Source organism: Microcaecilia unicolor, chromosome 2 (genome assembly GCF_901765095.1).
Source record: "Microcaecilia unicolor chromosome 2, aMicUni1.1, whole genome shotgun sequence".
Lineage (NCBI taxonomy): Eukaryota > Metazoa > Chordata > Amphibia > Gymnophiona > Siphonopidae > Microcaecilia > Microcaecilia unicolor.
In genome coordinates this window covers 434229632-434248271 of record NC_044032.1, presented here as the reverse complement: position 1 = coordinate 434248271, position 18640 = coordinate 434229632, and the positions used below count along the sequence as shown (strand labels likewise).

At 46.9% G+C, this 18640-nt stretch overlaps 1 protein-coding gene across 1 annotated transcript in view; it reads left to right on the top strand.

Annotated features, from left to right (window-relative positions):
• The first annotated feature begins 680 nt into the window (after positions 1-680).
• Positions 681-18640, top strand: part of PLA2G12A (phospholipase A2 group XIIA) — a 58151-nt gene continuing 40191 nt past the window's right edge. The window contains exons 1-3 of the mRNA XM_030190811.1: positions 681-1014; positions 1635-2048; positions 13659-13735. Of these exons, the coding sequence (XP_030046671.1) occupies positions 1826-2048; positions 13659-13735 (300 nt within the window). The 5' untranslated portion in view covers positions 681-1014; positions 1635-1825. The remainder of the gene's footprint in view (positions 1015-1634; positions 2049-13658; positions 13736-18640) is intronic.

Sequence of the window (18640 nt, the reverse complement as noted above, 5' to 3'; positions counted from 1 at the left end):
ATTCAGTTTGGCTATTCTTATGTAGAATATGCACAGCAAAAAAAAAAAAAAAAAAACAGTAGGCTTACATGAAGAGACACTGGCAACACCATGTACTCATTTATACAACCTAATCTGTGCCTCCTATGCAAATCCAGTGAACTCAGAACCTAGTATTCCACTTATTACTATCTGTACTCTTTTCCTATTAATCTCTGCTGACCCTTCACGCTCTGTGCTAGTTACATAAACTGAAGAGCTTTTCTAATCCACTGTCTATAGCCATCTTTGTTTCAATAAAGTATCATTTTTAGTACAAGTACCAGAACCCACTGAAGCACTTCAACAGCCAAGCAGATGGGAGCAAATGTTATTGGGGTGGCGCGTGTTAGACGTTCATGAATGAGGTTGTTGTGGGGGCAGATGGATGTTCTGGAGTTGTGCAATCCTCCCATCTCACGAAGAATACCAACCCCCTGTGTAATGTATACAACAGGTTCCACAATAGAAACTATGACAAACAAATCTAACAACTGAAAAGTTACAGCAAAGGTTTGGTTTTTTTTTTTTTTGGGGGGGGGGGTTCTCACTGATTCCTGCATAGCATGAGGCAGAAACAGAAGAGCTTCATTATTAACACGTCATGCCTAGCTTGCTGTCTGTCTTCCAATGCTACTTCCTGGTTACTTCTACAACGGAGCCTGACTCAAGGAAGTTCCCAATCTAACCTCCTTGGTCTGAGTGAGCCCTCCGACTTCTTGCACCTTGGGAAGGCACATGTTTACTCTCTTTTCATTACAACAGCCTGCATTAGTAGTAGTAGTAGTTCGCGGGATCCATAGGATCCAAGTTTTACCCGAACCCTTGTTCTTGCTCTAACTTGCAGCCAATCAACTGAGTTCCTGCTGCTGGAAGGGGTGGGGAGAGAACGGAGCCTTAGGCTTTGCTGAGTCTGCTCTGATCCATTTTCTGCTCCCTATCTGCGGTACAGGCAGTCAGCTGAAACTTCCTTCTTCAATTATTGCCAGCCTGGAGGTATGTGAGGCAGGGGAGAGATAACAGAGTTAGCTTCTTGATTATGATCTTGGGATCTGGGTGCCTCTGAAAGCTGTTAGTGCTTCATGTCTCCTGGAGCTCCAGTTGAGGGTAGATAATAGGCTGAACAGAGTTTGCTACTTAAATGTGCTTTTTGCTGCCATGGGGTGCAGAGAGGGCAGGCAGAAGGAGGAATTGTACGGTGGCATATGTTTATTAACTTCTGGGCTTTGACTGTCCTGCTGCTCCTAAGGTCAAATCTGTTGTTTACAAAGCCTTGGATTTATATGTGTAGTTTGTTATCAATAGAAATCAAACAAAATAAAACATGGAAAAGAAAATAAGATGATACCTTTTTTATTGGACATAACTTAATACATTTATGCCCAATAAAAAAGATATCATCGTATTTTCTTTTCCATGTTTTATTTTGTTTGATTTCTGTTGATAACCTTTAAGAGTGGACTAACACGGCTACCACACCTCTCTACTTATGTGTAGTTTGAAAATCTGTTTTCTGTCGCACTTTGTTCTGCACATTTGACATATTTGCAGTGTGCAATAATTTTTGATAAAATGCAATCATTTTGTAGTACCTATATGTTTATTTTGTATTTCAGGTCTAGCAACACTGGGGCAGCCAGCCAGCCAACATTAACTTATTCATTCTTATGTAACAAGCCCACAGGGAAGTATTCTGGAAGCTTTGGAGCCCTGAGGCTGGAGATGTTCTACAACACTCTAGTTAGCTTGCGCTGGTGAGCCAGTCACATTGTCTTGGATATTCCACAGGCTGGCTGGCAGCCGCAGCATGTTCCAGCAGCTGTATGCGCTTGCTGTGCTGTTCGCTTGCGGACTACCTCCACTGGGTTGTCATCTTTGCCATGGTCAGGAGCAGCAACCCAAGATCCCAGACTGGAGGAGGACTTTGAAGACTATTCGCAACGGTGTTCATAACATAGATCTGTACCTGAATGCAGCCTTGGACCTGCTGGGGGGCGAAGACGGACTGTGCCAATACAAGTGTAGTGATGGTAACCCAGGCCAGAATGAGACCAAACTATTACATCCTGTTTTGTTTTTTCTTTCTTGCATAAAGCAGATAGTGTGAAGTACTGAACTTTTACCTACTTTACTCTTCCTGTGTTCCAAGATCCTGAATTCCTTTCATTTTTTTTTTGGCTAACTGCCTATTTCTTCTTAGTCTGGTACCTCACTTTTTTTTTTTATTTCCCTCTCCAGTAGGCTTTCATATCCTGCTGTTTGTTTTTTTTTCTCTTATGCTAAAAATGTATTTTTAAATTTTAATGAAAGTCATACTCAATCGAACATTTGTTTAAAACTGTATTGTAGTATATTTCTTCATTGCTGACACTAATTTTAGCGTCAGCTGGCTCAAGAGGTACATGATACTTTGGGGTCCTCTGTACCAAGGGTGTAGCCATGGATAGACCATACCCCCTTACACACACACACTTTTGATTTAGGCCCACCCAGACAGCAGCAGCAGCACACAACAAAGAGAGGACAGGAAGTGGTGTTGCATCTGCACTGCTTGGTGCTCATCAGGGTCAGACTGATTAGGTAACTCCTCCCATTTGTCCAGCATCTCTCTTTCTTCTTCCCCAGGTCTGGAATCTCCTCCTTTCTCTCAACCCCCTGCCCTGCTGGCAGTCCATCATCTCTCTCTCTCTCTCACCCCCCCCCCCCCCCCGGTCTACCTTAAAACGTGTCTTTCCCTTGAGACTAGATGTCACCAACAAAGGGAGTGATTCACATATGCTGCTTGCAGCTGATACTGGAACCTTACCACTGCTGTTTTCCTCCCCCTCTGATGTAACTTCCTGTTCTTCATGAGTGAAATGTGGTATAAGGAAGGATCCAGGACTGGCTACAGGCAGCATATGTAAATCTCTTTCACTGTTGGCGACCTCTGCAGGAAAAGACGTGTTTTTCGATAGACTGGTGGGAGTGACGCTGAACGTGGGATGGAGACAGAAATGCTGGACAATGGGGAGGAAGGGAGATAATAGAGAGGGAGAACCCAGTGAGGAAGGGGAAGGAGGGAAAAGAGAGGGAGAACTATTGGACCCAAGAGCAGAGGGAAAGGAGAAAGGGATGTTTGATCTGGGGGTGGGAGAGAGGGAGAGATGTTTGACCCAGGATGAAGGAGAGAGAAGAGAGAGATGTTTTAAATTTTTTTTTTAATTTTTGTTACATTTGTACCCCGCGCTTTCCCACTCATGGCAGGCTCAATGCGGCAGGCAATGGAGGGTTAAGTGACTTGCCCAGAGTCACAAGGAGCTGCCTGTGCTGGGAATCGAACTCAGTTCCTCAGTTCCCCAGGACCAAAGTCCACCACCCTAACCACTAGGCCACTCCTCCACCATGTTGGACATGGGGGCAGAGTGGAGGGAAGAGAGAGGGAGATTGATTGATTGAAACTGGGGACAGAAGAGAGGGAGGGAGAGACATTGGATAGAGTGAGGCAGAAGAGAGAGATAGAAATGTTGGACAGTGGGAGGGAGGGATAGAAGAGAGAGGGAGAGATGTTGGATCCGGGAAGGGAGATAAGAGAGAGGGTGAGATATGGGACACAGATCAGAGGGTAGCGAAGGAGAGATGCTGGAAAATGGGAGCTGGGAGAGATGTTGGACCACAGAAGAAGGGGGGAGAAAGATGCTGGACCATTCAGGGGGAGGTAGAGTGAACAGTAGCAAAGAGAGAGGGAGAGGTGCTGAAAAATTGGTGGGGGCAGAAGAGAGATGAGATGCTGGGGTGGAAGGGACAGTGAGATATCAGACTACAAGAGTGAGGGGGCGAGACAGAGGGGAGAGATTCTGGGCTACAAGAGCAGAGGGAGATGGAGGGAAGATGCTGGGAATTGTAGAACCATATGAGACAAGTGAAGGGGGGTTGTCAAAGAGATAAGTTAGTGGAAAATAGTGAATACAGAGGGTTTTAATGTGCTAATGGGGAGTAGATGAAAGAAGAGATAGGAGGGAGTAAGAGGAGGAGATGGACAGTTGATAAGTAGGTGAAAAGTAAAAAGAAATAGATGGAGGACTGGAGGGTAAGAGAGGGTAAAATTTGAGTGGATGGAGAGGCAGAAAAAAAAAGGAGGGAAGAACTAAAAGGGAAAGATCAATTTGTCAGAGATAGGTGTTGTGAGGGAATGGAACAAGACAGGAGAGAGGAGAAATGACAAATGGACAGCAGCAACTGGAAAGAGAGCAGAAGATAGCAAAGCAGAAAAGATTAACTGGGACCACCATGATAGAAAAATGCAGGTTCCAGATAACAAATGCAGAAAAAGAATTGTATTTTGAAACTATTAACTGGAATATGCTTGCTTTGGGAAATGTGCATTACAGATATCTTTGTTGTTATGTTCAGTACTAAAAGGAAATGCATTTCTGTTTTTATTTCTCCAGTGTTGCAGTCCATTCCAAGTTTAACTTCTTGGGGTTCCCTGTTCAATTTTTGTCTTCATATTTCTGTTTCTAATTTGTGATCTCTTGTCCTGTATTTGGTGAGGATCTGTCCGTGTTTTGCATGTGACACAACTGCAGTAGTCTATATCCAAGTAGTTTCTGTTTAGAGATCTTTACCTATCTCACTTGTTCTGTTTTATGTGTAGTAGGTGTTTTAGGGCCCACTGTAATATTTGTAGCTCATTCATAGGGTTCTTGCTGTTTAAATCATAGGGTTACTGCTACTGTTATATGGCAAGTTTGTCACATATATGTGAGTTAGGATTCTTTTTCAGGTTTTGTATTATTTCATAATGTGCCTAGTAGAGGAGAGTTATTTTGGTATTACTCAGGTGATATGAGAATCAGAATATTTTTTTGCATTATGACTTCCATGGAGAAATATTCTAGTTCTGATCTTTACCTGTTGGAGGGAGGTTGGATTTTTGTGGATGCAGCATGTTTACATTTAACTCCTAAGAACTGCTATACTGTGTCAGAAAGGTCTGTGAGGGTCACGTATGCAGTGTGTCATGTATTAGAGCAGTGTTGTCCAATCTCGGTCCTCAAGGGTCGCAGTCCAGTCAGGTTTTTTAGGATTTCCCTAATGAATATGCATGAGATCTATTTGTATGTACTGCCTCCATTGAATGCAAATAGATATCATGCATATTCATTGGGGAAATCCTGAAAATCTGACCTGGCGAGGGCCAAGGTTGGACACCCCTTTATTAGAGCATCAACTGTATGGTGTGTTCCAACTGGAAAAAGTTTGAGAACCACTGCCTTAGAGCCTCATCACCATTTAGAAAGCAAAACAATATGAAGATCTTTCCAAATTTATATGCCAGATGTATTTATTGCACTTGTATCCCACATTTTCCCACCTATTTGCAGGCTCAATGTGGCTTACAGAGACCTGTTATGGCATCACCATACCAGGGTACAGAATACAATTGATGTTATACAGAGGTCAAAGAAAACAAGAGGATCTGGTCAAGTAGTTATAGGAAAAAATTTCTGAATGAAGGTAGATACGAGTTGTGTAATAGTTAGTTATGGGTTCTCCTGGTAAGTCTTGTTAAAGAGGTAGGTTTTCAGAGATTTGCAGAAGGTATTTAGTTCGTTGATCGATTTCAAGTGAGTTGGGAGTGCATTCCACAACTGCGTACTTATGTAGGAAAAGCTGGTCGCGTGTGTTAGTTTGTATTTTACTCCTTTACAGCTGGGGAAGTGTAGATTAAGAAATGTTCGGGCAGATCTTTTAGCATTTCTGGGTGGCAGGTCAACGAGGTCCATCATGTATGATGGGGCCTCTCCGTGTATGATTTTATGAACAATCCTCTCCGTGTATGATTTTATGAACAATCGTGCAGATCTTGAATGTGGTACGTTCTTTAAGTGGGAGCCAATGTAGTTTCTTTCTTAGTGGCCTTGCACTTTCATATTTTGTTTTTCCAAAAATGAGCCTAGCTGCGGTATTCTGGGCTGTTTGGAGTTTCTTGATGGTCTGTTCTTTACAGCCGGTATAAAGTGCGTTGCAATAGTCCAGGTGGCTTAATACTATTGATTGTATTAGGTGGCGAAAAATGGCCCTTGGGAAGAATGGTTTAACTCTTTTTAGTTTCCACGTGGAGTGGAACATCTTAGTTGTGGTTTTCGAGTGTGAGATTTCGATCAATGCTGACTCTAAGAATTTTCAGAGTTTTTGAAACGGGGAGGGAAACGTTTGGTGTAGTAATGATAGTGAATTCACTTGTATTATTTTGGGAGGTGAGTATGAGGCATTGTGTTTTTTTGCATTAAGTTTTAGTTGAAATGCGTCCGCCCAGGAGTGCATAATTTGGAAGCGTTGGTGATTTCCTTTAGATCATTCTTGAACGGGATGTAGTTCATGACATCGTCTGCATATATGTATGGATTGAGATTTTGGTTGGCTAGTAACTTGGCGAGAGGTATCATCATTAAGTTGAAGAGGGTCGGCGAGAAGGGGGATCCTTGGGGAACTCCACATTCAGGTGTCCATGGGGCTGAAATTGTCGCATTAGCAGTTACTTGGTATGATCTTGTGGTCAGGAATTCTTTAAACCAATTAAGAACATTAACCTCCAACTCCAAAGTATTCTAGAATATGTAGAAGCATTCCATGTTGACCATGTCAAAGGCACTGGACATGTCAAATTGTAGGAGAAGTATGTTATTGCCAGTTGCGATTGTTTGAATTTATTCATTAGAGTCACTAATACTGTTTCAGTGCTGTGTTCCACTGTACTAGCACAAGTTAATGATGTATATGTCTACATTAGGGTTTTGTCTAGAGCAGGGGGTTCTCAACTCAGTCCTTGGGACACACCCAGCCACTCATGTTTTCAGAATACCCGCAACAAATATGGGATAGATTTGCATGCTAATTTTATCTCATGGATATCCTGAAAACCTGAATGACTGTGTGTGTCCCAAGGACTGGGATGAGTTTTAGAAGTATTATAACAGCTGCAAAACCAGTAATCTTGGTTGGATGAGAGGTTGGGAGAGGGAATGCAGGTAACTATCCGTCTGCTCCTGGTGCCCACCTATGTTAACCTTGGCCCTCACCAAAAATATCAGCCCTGGTTATGTCGCTGCTATGTACTAAGCATTTTCCTTAAGGCTCAACCAAACCCAAGATTCTGCCGAAACCGATTGGGTGCTCAGTTTTGGCAAGCCTCCTGCCCATGCTAGTACCAATCACAAAATGGCTACCGGGACCTCCCACATGAGTCTTGGCACCCATTGAAATGGAGCAGCGGCAGGAGCAAGTGGGGTTCATTCATACCCCGGAAGACGCCACTAGACCACTGGGCCTTCCTAAGGGGGGTGGGGCAGGGGTGAACACGAGGGAGGGAGGAATGAGTTTCGGTGTTCAGCCAAAAATGTTTTCAGACAAAACCTGGATCTGGATTTCAGTCCAGTTTTGGTTGACCTCTAATTTCCTCCCTCCCCACCCCCCAGCATGTTGGGTACATACGTCCATAAGCATTTCTGTTATGATTCAAGCCCTGGAGACAATTATGCCAGTCCCATATTGACATTTTGATTGAGACTCAGAACGTATACAATATGGGGCTACCAAACATACCAGGGACGTGATCACATTATTCTTGTCAAAAAAAGAAAATATATTAAAGGGAAAAACAAAAGTCTTGTTTCTTTTAATGCTTTTTATTTTAGTTATCAAAACTAAATTCCATATCATCAAGCTGATCAATCCATAGACTGGTGGGTTGTGTCCATCTACCAGCAGGTGGAGATAGAGAGCAAACTTTTGCCTCCCTATATGTGGTCATGTGCTGCCGGAAACTCCTCAGTATGTTCTCTATCTCAGCAGGTGGTGGTCACACACAGCAGCAGCTCTGGCTAGGCCTCCAAGCCTAATCCTTAGGTTTTGTTGAGGCCTGGGGTTGAGGGCTCTTTTGAGCAAGTGCAAACCTGGTGGTGCCAGGTCCCTCCTTTTCTCCCCCCTCCCGCTGGCTCCGTTAAAAAAAAAAAAAAAAAAAAAAATTTAAACGTCCTTAAAGGCGTTTATTTCGACGTTTATTTAAACGTTCATTGCAGCTACTCACTGGGACACCAGTTCGTTACAGCTCGGAGCGGCAAGCAGGTAATTTTACCTTTTTATAGCGGGCAGGGGGTTCCCCGATTCTTCTCCTCGTGGCATATGGCGTCGGAGGGCGAGGGCGCAAAGGGTCGCTCCCCGGGTCGCTTGAGCGCTTCTAGAGGGGATGCGGGGGTCTTAAAGCCTGATTCGCCCTTGTTGGGTGACAGTTTCGTGACCGATGAATGTTCCGGTCCTTCCTCCGGCGTGGCGGTTTTTCCGCCATAAACGCCCATCCCCCGCTCCTCGCCTCCGCCATCTTGGCCGGCCACGCGGCTCGGCCGGCTTCTTCTTGGGCCGCCCTTGAGGTTGGAGACATTAATGCCATGAACGCCCTTAATTTGGGCGACGGCACAGAAGCGGCTAAAATTAAGAGCCGTTCTTCCCGCGCGGCTCCTTCGCGGAGTTTCGCGCCGGACGCCATTTTGGATGCGCAGCATGTCTCTCCCCCGCTGTTGCGAGCGCCGGTTGAGAGCGCGCCTAGGGCTGTTGCCCAGGCTGCGGAAGTGCACAGTCTGGGGGGTTTCTCCCCCGAGTTTGTTTTGCTGTTGCATCAGGCCTTCCTCATGCACAACGCTGCCCCCGCTCCCTCGTCTGGTAAAGAGGTTGAGGTTCCCAGAGGTAAACGCCCTCGGGTTGATTCTCAGGCCTTGGAGGAATTTGTCTCCTCCGATGTAGATGAGGGCAGCGTGTCTGAGGTCTCCCAACGGTCCTTTGCGGATTCCTTGGAGGAGACGGATCCCCGCTCGGATGGAGCGGATGACCCCTCTGCAGCGCGGCTTTTTTGGCCCAGAGGATTTGCCCAACCTGTTGTTACAGGCCATGGACACTTTGAAGATATCCTCTCCGGAGGACGTCTCTCCCTCAGCCCCTGTTGGCTCTGCCATTATGCTGGGGACGAAGCGCCCGCCTAGAACCTTCCACGTGCATGATGCCATGCACACCTTAATTTCGGCTCAATGGGATGTCCCAGAAGCGAGCCTTAAAGTGGCTAGGGCTATGTCCCGCCTCTATCCTTTGGCTGTGAGTGAACGTGAGGCCTATCTGTGGCCTACCGTGGATTCTTTAATCACTGCGGTGACTAAGAAAACGGCATTGCCGGTGGAAGGTGGCACGGCCCTGAAGGACGCCCAAGACAGGAGATTGGAGGCGGCCTTAAGGTCGTCCTTTGAGGCGGCTGCTTTAAGTTTGCAGGCCTCAGTTTGCGGCTCCTACGTGGCCAGGGCGTGCCTTACTATGGTGCAGCGGGCTTCCCCCTCGGACCATTCCTTGAGGGCTGATTGGCCAGCCCTGGAATCGGGCTTAGCCTATTTGGCAGACTTGCTGTATGATGTCTTGAGAGCCTCAGCTAAAGGCATGGCTCAGACAGTCTCTGCGCGGCGGTGGCTTTGGCTGAAACATTGGTCTGCTGACCATGCCTCTAAATCCCGCCTGGCTAAATTGCCTTTTAAAGGCAAGCTGCTCTTTGGGGTCGAGCTGGACAAAATCGTGACCGATCTCGGCACGTCTAAGGGCAAGAAGTTACCGGAGGTCAGGGCTCGGGCTAGTGCTCGTCCCGGTACCTCCAGAGGACGGTTTCAGGAAGCCCGTCGGTACCGCCCGGGCAGGTCGGGTGTTTCTGCCCCCTCTTCCTTTAAGAGGAATTTCTCCCCCAAGCAGCATTCCTTTCGCAGAGACCGCCGTCCCGGAGGTGCTCCCTCCGGTCCTCCCCCAGGGTCTCGTACCCAATGACGGGGTCTTGGTCCACGCCCCAGTGCAGATTGGAGGACGGCTGTCCTCGTTTCTGGGCGAGTGGACCACAATCACTTCAGACGCTTGGGTGCTGGAAGTCATCAGAGACGGCTACAAGCTAGAGTTCTGCCGACCCTTAAGAGACGGGTTTGTACTCTCTCCCTGCAAGTCTCCGGTCAAAGCTGTGGCAGTGCAGCAGACTTGGACAATCTGATCCGCCTGGGGGCGGTCGTTCCGGTGCCAGAAAAGTCAGCTTGGCAAGGGGCGTTACTCCATTTACTTTGTGGTACCAAAGAAAGGAGGTTCTGTCCGGCCTATCCTCGACCTCAAAGGAGTCAATCGGCCTTGAAAGTGCGGCACTTTCGCATGGAGACTCTCCGTTCTGTTATAGCGGCAGTGAAGGCAGGGGAGTACCTGGCATCCTTGGACATCAAGGAAGCATACTTGCATATTCCCATCTGGCCTCCTCATCAACGCTTTCTGCGTTTTGCAGTCCTGGGCCGACACTTCCAGTTCAGAGCCCTCCCGTTCGGGTTGGCTACTGCTCCGCGGACCTTTTCCAAAGTAATGGTGGTCATAGCGGCCTTCCTGTGAAAGGAAGGAGTACAAGTCCATCCTTATCTGGACGACTGGTTGATCCGAGCCCCCTCTTATGCAAGAGTGCGGCAAAGCTGTGGACCGGGTAGTTGCTCTTTTGAGCTCCCTGGGATGGATCATCAACTGGGAGAAGAGCCAGCTGCGCCCGACTCAGTCCCTGAAGTATCTGGGAGTTCGATTCGACACCCAAGTGGGCAGAGTGTTCCTGCCAGACAATCGGATTGTCAAACTTCAGGCTCAGGTGGACCAGTTCCTAGTAGCCTCTCCTCTTCGGGCTTGGGACTATGTGCAGCTGTGGGCTCTATGACGGCCACGATGGAAGTAGTGCCCTGGGCCAGGGCTCATATGAGACCACTTCAACTCTCTCTACTGCAGCGCTGGACTCCGATGTCGGAGGATTATGCTGTGCGCCTTCCCTTGGATCCAGCAGTGCGCAAGGCGCTGAGCTGGTGGATGCAGACAGACAAGTTGTCTGCGGGAATGCCTCTGGTGACCCCAGAGTGGATTGTCGTCACGACGGACGCCTCTTTGTCGGGCTGGGGAGCCCACTGTTTGGGAAGGACAGCGCAGGGGCTTTGGTCTCCTGCAGAGGCAAAGTGGTCTATCAACCTCCTGGAACTCAGAGCCATTCGGTTGGCGCTTTTGGAGTTCATTCCGGTACTGGTGTTGAAGCCTGTACGGGTCCTGTCGGACAATGCCACGGCTGTGGCCTATGTCAACCGTCAGGGAGGTACCAAGAGCGCCCCTCTAGCCAAGGAGGCTATGAGTCTATGCCAGTGGGCGGAAGCGAACCTGGAACAGCTGTCAGCGGCCCACATTGCCGGAGTCATGAATGTCAAGGCGGACTTTCTCAGTCGCCATACCTTGGAGCCCGGAGAGTGGCAGCTATCTGCTCAGGCGTTCTTGGACATCACGAAGCGCTGGGGCCAGCCGAGCCTGGATCTGATGGCGTCATCGGCCAATTGCCAAGTGCCGCGCTTCTTCAGCAGAGGACGGGACCCTCGATCCCTGGGAGTAGATGCTCTTCTCCAACAATGGCCGACACAAGAGCTTCTCTATGTGTTCCCGCCCTGGCCCATGTTGGGCAGGGTGCTAGACCGGGTGGCAAAGCACCCCGGCAGGATAATCCTGGTGGGTCCGGATTGGCCCAGACGTCCCTGGTATGCGGACTTGATCAGGCTCTCAGTCGACGATCCTCTGCGTCTGCCAGTGGAGCAGGGCCTGTTACATCAGGGTCCCGTGGTGATGGAGGATCCCTCCCCCTTTGGTCTTACGGCCTGGCTATTGAGCGGCAGCGTCTGAGGAAGAAGGGCTTCTCAGACAAGGTCATCGCCACTATGCTAAGAGCGAGGAAACGCTCTACTTCTACTGCTTACGCCAGGGTGTGGCGTATCTTTGCAGCGTGGTGTGAAGCAGGCTCTCTTTCTCCTTTCACTGCTCCAATTTCTTCAGTGTTGGCGTTCCTGCAAGAAGGTCTGGACAAAGGCCTGTCGCTCAGTTCCCTTAAGGTCCAGGTAGCGGCTCTGGCTTGCTTCAGGGGCCGCCTGAAGGGTGCTTCCCTGGCTTCGCAGCCAGATGTGGTGCGCTTTCTCAAGGGGGTTAATCACCTGCGCCCTCCTCTGCACTCAGTAGTGCCTGCGTGGAATCTCAACCTGGTGCTAAGAGCATTGCAGAAGCCGCCGTTTGAACCCTTGTCAAGGGCATCTCTGAAAGACCTGACGTTGAAAGCAGTCTTTTTGGTGGCTATCACTTCAGCCAGAAGAGTTTCCGAGCTCCAGGCGCTCTCATGTCGAGAGCCTTTTCTGCAGTTCACTGAGGCAGGAGTGACTATTCGCACAGTGCCTTCCTTTCTGCCCAAGATTGTTTCTCGCTTTCATTTGAATCAGCAGCTCTGTCTCCCTTCCTTTCGTAGGGAGGACTACCCAGAGGAGTACTCTGCTCTTAAATATCTGGATGTGAGACGAGTCATCATCAGATACTTGGAAGTGACCAATGATTTCCGGAAATCGGATCATCTGTTTGTTCTGTTTGCAGGTCCTCGTAAGGGTCTGCAGGCTGCTAAGCCTACAGTGGCAAGATGGGTCAAGGAAGCCATTGCAGCGGCTTATGTGGCCGCGGGGAAGGTGCCGCCTATCCAGCTGAAGGCTCACTCCACGAGAGCTCAGGCGGCCTCGATGGCAGAGGCAGGATCCGTCTCCTTGGAAGAGATATGCAAGGCGGCAACTTGGGCTTCGGCTCATACATTCTCCAAGCATTACCGTTTGACTGTGGCTGCTACGGGCGGAGGCCCGGTTTTGAGCTTCAGTGTTGAGGTCAGGGATTTCTATGTCCCGCCCTGGGTGAGTACTGCTTCGGTACATCCCACCAGTCTATGGATTGATCAGCTTGATGATATGGAAGGTAAAATTATGTATAATCATACCTGATAATTTTCTTTCCATTAATCATAGCTGATCAATCCATAGCCCCTCCCAGATTTCTGTACTGTTTTTATTCTGGTTGCATTTCAGGTTCCAGTTTAGCCTTCAGTTACTTCAGAAGACTTCGTGTTCAAGTTTTTCACTTGGATTCTTCAAGAGTTAAGACGAGTTTGTGTTACAGTGAGCTGCTGCATTCCTCTCCCCTCCGTTTTACGGGGCTGGATTGAGATTTAAATTCTGCCGGCACTCCCTCCCGCTTCGTGCGGCTGTAGGGCAGCTTTATACCCCTCCCGCTTCGGCGGTGTTCGGGTCAGTCAGCTCCTCCCGCGGTTGCGGTTGCAGGATAAGCCAGATCCCCCCGCATCGGCGGGTGTGGTGTCCCTCCCCCGCTCCGCGGGGATGAGCTGGACGGATTCCCCTCCCCCACTTGTGTGGGGATGAGCTGGGTTAATTCCCTCCCCCGTTTCGGCGGTGGTGAGCTGGGCAGAGTGTCCCTTCGTGGGTGTAATTCTCTAAGTGCTGAGTCCTGCGGATGGAGCTTTGATATCGACATACTGAGGAGTTTCCGGCAGCACATGACCACATATAGGGAGGCAAAAGTTTGCTCTCTATCTCCACCTGCTGGTAGATGGACACAACCCACCAGTCTATGGATTGATCAGCTATGATTAATGGAAAGAAAATTATCAGGTATGATTATACATAATTTTACCGTATTACAGCAGATTTCTTTTAGTATAATACATTTTAATGGTCCAAATTTATATATCTTTTTTTTTTCTATTACAGGGTTTAAACCTTTCCCACGTTATGGCTATAAACCTTCCCCACCAAATGGATGTGGATCTCCAGTGTTTGGTGTTCATGTAAATACCTATTTTTTTTATATTTTATATTAATTATTCTAAGAAACTCAGAAGACATTAGTGTATGTATCAGGTAATCAAACAGGTTTAATAGTCTGTTACAGAAAGTAGGTTTACAAACCAATGTGTTAACATTTTTGAAGAAATTGCCAAACTAGCTGAAGCCTGATATAAAATAACATTTCTGTATCTGTTTTTTTTCTACGTTAATAAGTGTGAGTTATCTTGTTGGGCAGTGTGGATGGACCGTGCAGGCCTTTTTCTGCCGTCATCTACTATGTTACTATGTCACATTTCCATGTATAGCTTGGCAGCCATGGGCTGGACTTAGCCCGGATATTCATTTGCAGGCCATGTGTGGGCTCTAGCATTGAGTATCCAGTTACAGTGGCCAGCTGGAAAAGTTAACTGCATATCAGCTGATATTCAGACTAGCACTCAGTTAGTTTGGCGGCTAAAGTTAAGACAGTCTTTTGCTATCCTAACTTCATCCACTTACTTGGGCACAGAGTGTAGACATCTACCCAGCACCGGCTCTACTTCCCAACTACTGTAGTTGGTGTCGAAGCCCACTCCAGTCTCTTTCATCTGACTTTGCTATTTACGGAACCTGGACCTTAGAAGTCTGCCCAGCAATGGTCTTATTTGCCGACATCTGGAGCTACCATCAACTACTACTACTACTACTTAACATTTCTAGAGTGCTACTAGGGTTACGCAGCGCTGTACAGATTAACATAAATTGACATAAAGGACAGTCCCTGCTCCAAGGAGCTTACAATCTAGCCTCGCCTCAGCTGTGAGGGCATTTTAATTTTGTTTTACTTTGATTCTATAGTTTTTCTATGGAAGGATCCTCTGTGTTTATACCATGCATTTTTGAATCCCGTCACCAATTTGTTTTCACAGCCTCCCATGGGAGGGTATTCCAGGCATCTACCACCCTTTCTGTGAAAAAGTATTTCTGATGAGGTTGCAGGGTGATAGACTTAGAACTAGAGGTTGTGAGTTGTTGTTCCTATCACTTCCCTGTCTTTGAAAATGATAGCTTGCATATTTATATCTTTTAATTATTTAATGTCTGTGTCATATCCCCCCTATCCCTTCTTTCCTCTAGGATATCACGTTCAAGTCTTCAAGTTTCTTCTCATACATCTTTTGGCACAAGCCCCATAATTTTGTCGCCTTCCTCTGAACAGCCTCAAGTCTTTGATGTCCTAGCGAGATACAGCCTCCAAATTGAACACAGTACTCCAAATGGGACATCACCAATGACTTGTACAGGGGCATTACAATTCCTTTCTTCTACTGGATATGCCTCTCTCTATGCAGCCTAGCATCATTGTGGCTATAACTATAACCACCTTCTTGGTCGCATTGCTTTGTTGCTTTAAGAATCTCCCAACTCTATCATCTCAAGGTCCTCTGGATCTGTGCTAATCGGGCCTCTCACCTCCTAGAAAATATAGCTCTTTGGGGTTCTACACCACATGTGCATCACTCTACTACTACTACTACTATTTAGCATTTCTACTCTGCACTTTATCGTATTAAATTTTAAACTTCCAAATATTAGACCATTCTTCTAATTTTTCAGATCACTTCTCATGTGTCCACTCCCTCTGGGGGTGTCCACTCGATTGTAAATCTTCAGGTTGTCTGGAAAAAGGCAAAGGTTTCTTTCTAAACCCTTTAGCAATGTTACTGACAAATATATTGAATAGAATCAGTCCTCAATACCAGTCCTTGGGGCATTCCACTACTCACCTTTCTTTTCTCCATTCAAATTTCATTCACCACCACTCACTTATCATCTGTCAGTTAACCAGTTTCTAATCTATCACTTTGGACTCAGCCTGTTCAATTTGTTCAGGAGCCTTCTATGAGGAACCCTGTCAAAGGCTTTGCTGAATCTAAATAGACCATATATAGTGTGTGCCCTCGATCTAATTCTCTGGTCGCCCACTCAAAGAAATCAATCAGATTTGTTTGACACAATTTTCCGTTGGTGAACCATGTTGCCTTGATCTTGAAAGCCATTGGATTCCAGGATTTTACTATTCTTTCCTTCAACAGCACCTCCATTATTTTTCCTACCACTGAAGTAAGGCTTGCCAGCCTGTAGTTTCTAACTTCTCTATCATCATTTTTGTGGAGAGGGACACATCCACTCCAAGGATCTATTATACCAGAACCTCTCTAAGCTCTTTCAGTATCCTTGAATATATTTCATCTGGCCCCATGGCTTTGTCTACTTTCAATTTTTCCAGTTATTCGTAGACACTTTTTTCCATGAACAGTGTGATATCTACTCCACTCCCATATATGCCTATGTCAGTTGACCAAGGTCCTTCTCCAGGATTTTCTTTCATGAACATAGAACAGAAATATTTGTTTAGTATGTCCGCCTTTTCCTCATCACTCCCTGCATATCGGTTCTCAGCAGCTTTCAGTCTCACAATTCCATTTCTAGCCGCCTTCCTTTCCCCAATCTTACCTTCTCTCATTAGGTCTCTTACTATTTTTTCTTCTGCCTGCTCTTTCACCAGCTGTATTTCTCTCTCATTTCTTTTGAGTTTTATGAGGTATTTTCGGTGTTCTTTTTGCATTCTTCTGTATTTCATAAATACTACCTTTTTTCCTTAATGCCTTCAGATACTTGTTTGGTGAACCATATCAGTTTCCTTTTTCCTCTTGCTTTTGTTTGCTTTCCCTATATAAAGATCTGTTGTCATTTTTATAGCTCCTTTCAGTTTGGACTATGACTTTCCACTTCTCTTATAGCCTCCCATCCTGTCAATTCTTTCTTCAGGTATGCCCTCTTTTTATGAAAGTCAGCATGTTTGAAATCTAGGACTTTTGAGTTTTGTGTTCCTGCACTGTGCTTTAGCTTGTATATCGATCCATATGGTGTGATGATCCCTACTGCCCAAGGGGGGCACCCACCTGGATATTAGACACATTTTCCCCCTTGTGAGCACGAGATCCAGAGTCACCCCTTGGAGTGGACGAGTAGCCTAATGGTTAGTGTAGTGACCTGCGAACCAGGGGAACTGGGTTCAGTTTTCACTGTAGTTCCTTGTGACTCTTGGAAGTCATTTAACCCTCCGTTGCCCCAGGTACAAAATAAGTACCTGTATATAATATGTAAACTGCTTTGATTGTAACCACATTACAGAAAGGCAGTATATTAACCCATTGGTGCCAAATGTTCCCATATGGGCACTTATTATGGGAACATTGGGCACTAATGGGTTAAATCCCATCCCCCCTTCTCTTGTGGATTCCATTACCATTTGTCATTTATTATGGGAACATTGGGCACTAATGGGTTAAATACCATCTCCCCTTCTCTTGTGGATTCCACTTTGAATGACATCTACAATCTCTCTACTTCTTTATGATTCTGCAGATAGAACATTCCTATCCACATCTAGCAGGTTGAAATCCCTGTTCACATGGGTGTTACCTACAGAACCTCCAACATAAATGGAAAACCTGGACAAAGATCTATTTATAAATATCCAAAGGTTGGGAATGAAAGCTGAGGTGCTGTTGCTCAGGGGTTCCATTTTCCATCACAGACTTATCTTACAAAGTGTGTAATCAGGGGCATAGCTACTATGAAGCGAGCCCAGGGCTGCCCAATGGTAAGGGGTCGCTTGCTGTGAGATACCAAGTCCTCCCTTCGCTTGCCCCCACTGTCTAGCATTCCTCCCCCCCCCCCCCCCCCCCCCCCCCCACGTCTACCATCAAATTTGTCTTTATTGCTAATGTTGCTGACAGTGGCCAGAACTTCTGTTTTGACCCTTCCTGGGGGGGAGAAAGGCATCAGAGCAAAGGTTCTAGAGCAGGCCAGCAGGCGCAAAGCAATAAGTACAAATTTAAAGGTAGATGCAGGAGAGGAAGAGGTTAGAGAGCTGCCAGATCGCAGACAAGGAGGTGTGGAGTGGAGGGAGAGGTGCCATACCATGGTTAGGATGGGAAGGGAGGAAAATTGCCAGACACGGGGATGGAGGAGAGGGAGGGAGAGATTCTGAACAACAGGAAGGAAGAGAGGGAGAGGTGTTAGACCAGGTGGCAGAAGAGAGAAAGGGAGAGATGCTGGAGAACAGTAGGGGATAGAGAGAGAAAGAGAAGTGATGCAATCTGGGAGGGAGGGAGAGGGGAGTTGTGAGATAGTTATCTTCCATACCAGGGGTCCCCAAAATTGCCCTAGAATTGAAGCTGGGGTTTGGGGTTGACACAGGAGTCGAGGTGGGAGAAGAGGGCTGTGGGTTGACATAGGGACTGGGATGGCAGAAGGGGGATGATGTTGATAGATGGGTAGCAGAATGTGACTCATACTAGGGCTGGGAAAAAGGTCTGCTGCTAGGGCTGGGAGAAGGGAGTTTGGAGTCAACACAGGGGCTGGTGATGGGAGAAGGGGCAGATTCTAAGAGGTGAGTGTAGGACAAACATTCTAATGCTGGACTTGGGAGAAGGGGGCTGACATAAAGAGGCAGGTGAGAGTCGGGAATTGGGGCTTGGAAATTGGTCTGATGCTGCGGCTTGGAGGACAGGGACTAACACTGATACACCGATGGTATTCTAGAGCGCTGCCTTTTTAAAGGTAGGGTAATATTTGAGGCCTGGACAATAGTACTGCTTTATTATGACGTTTTCTATATAGGTCTGGAATGGATGCTTCCCCCCCCCCCCCCCACACACGTCCCTGTTACCTTGGGAGAGAGGGTGTTTTAGGAGCCCATGTTAATTTTTCCAACTGGGGCCTATTAGTCTTGGCTACACCACTGAGTATAATATTGCCATATAAAGGGGAATGGAAATGGGACTTGATATACCGCCTTTCTGAGGTTTTTGCAACTACATTCAAAGCGGTTTACATAATTCAGGTACTTATTT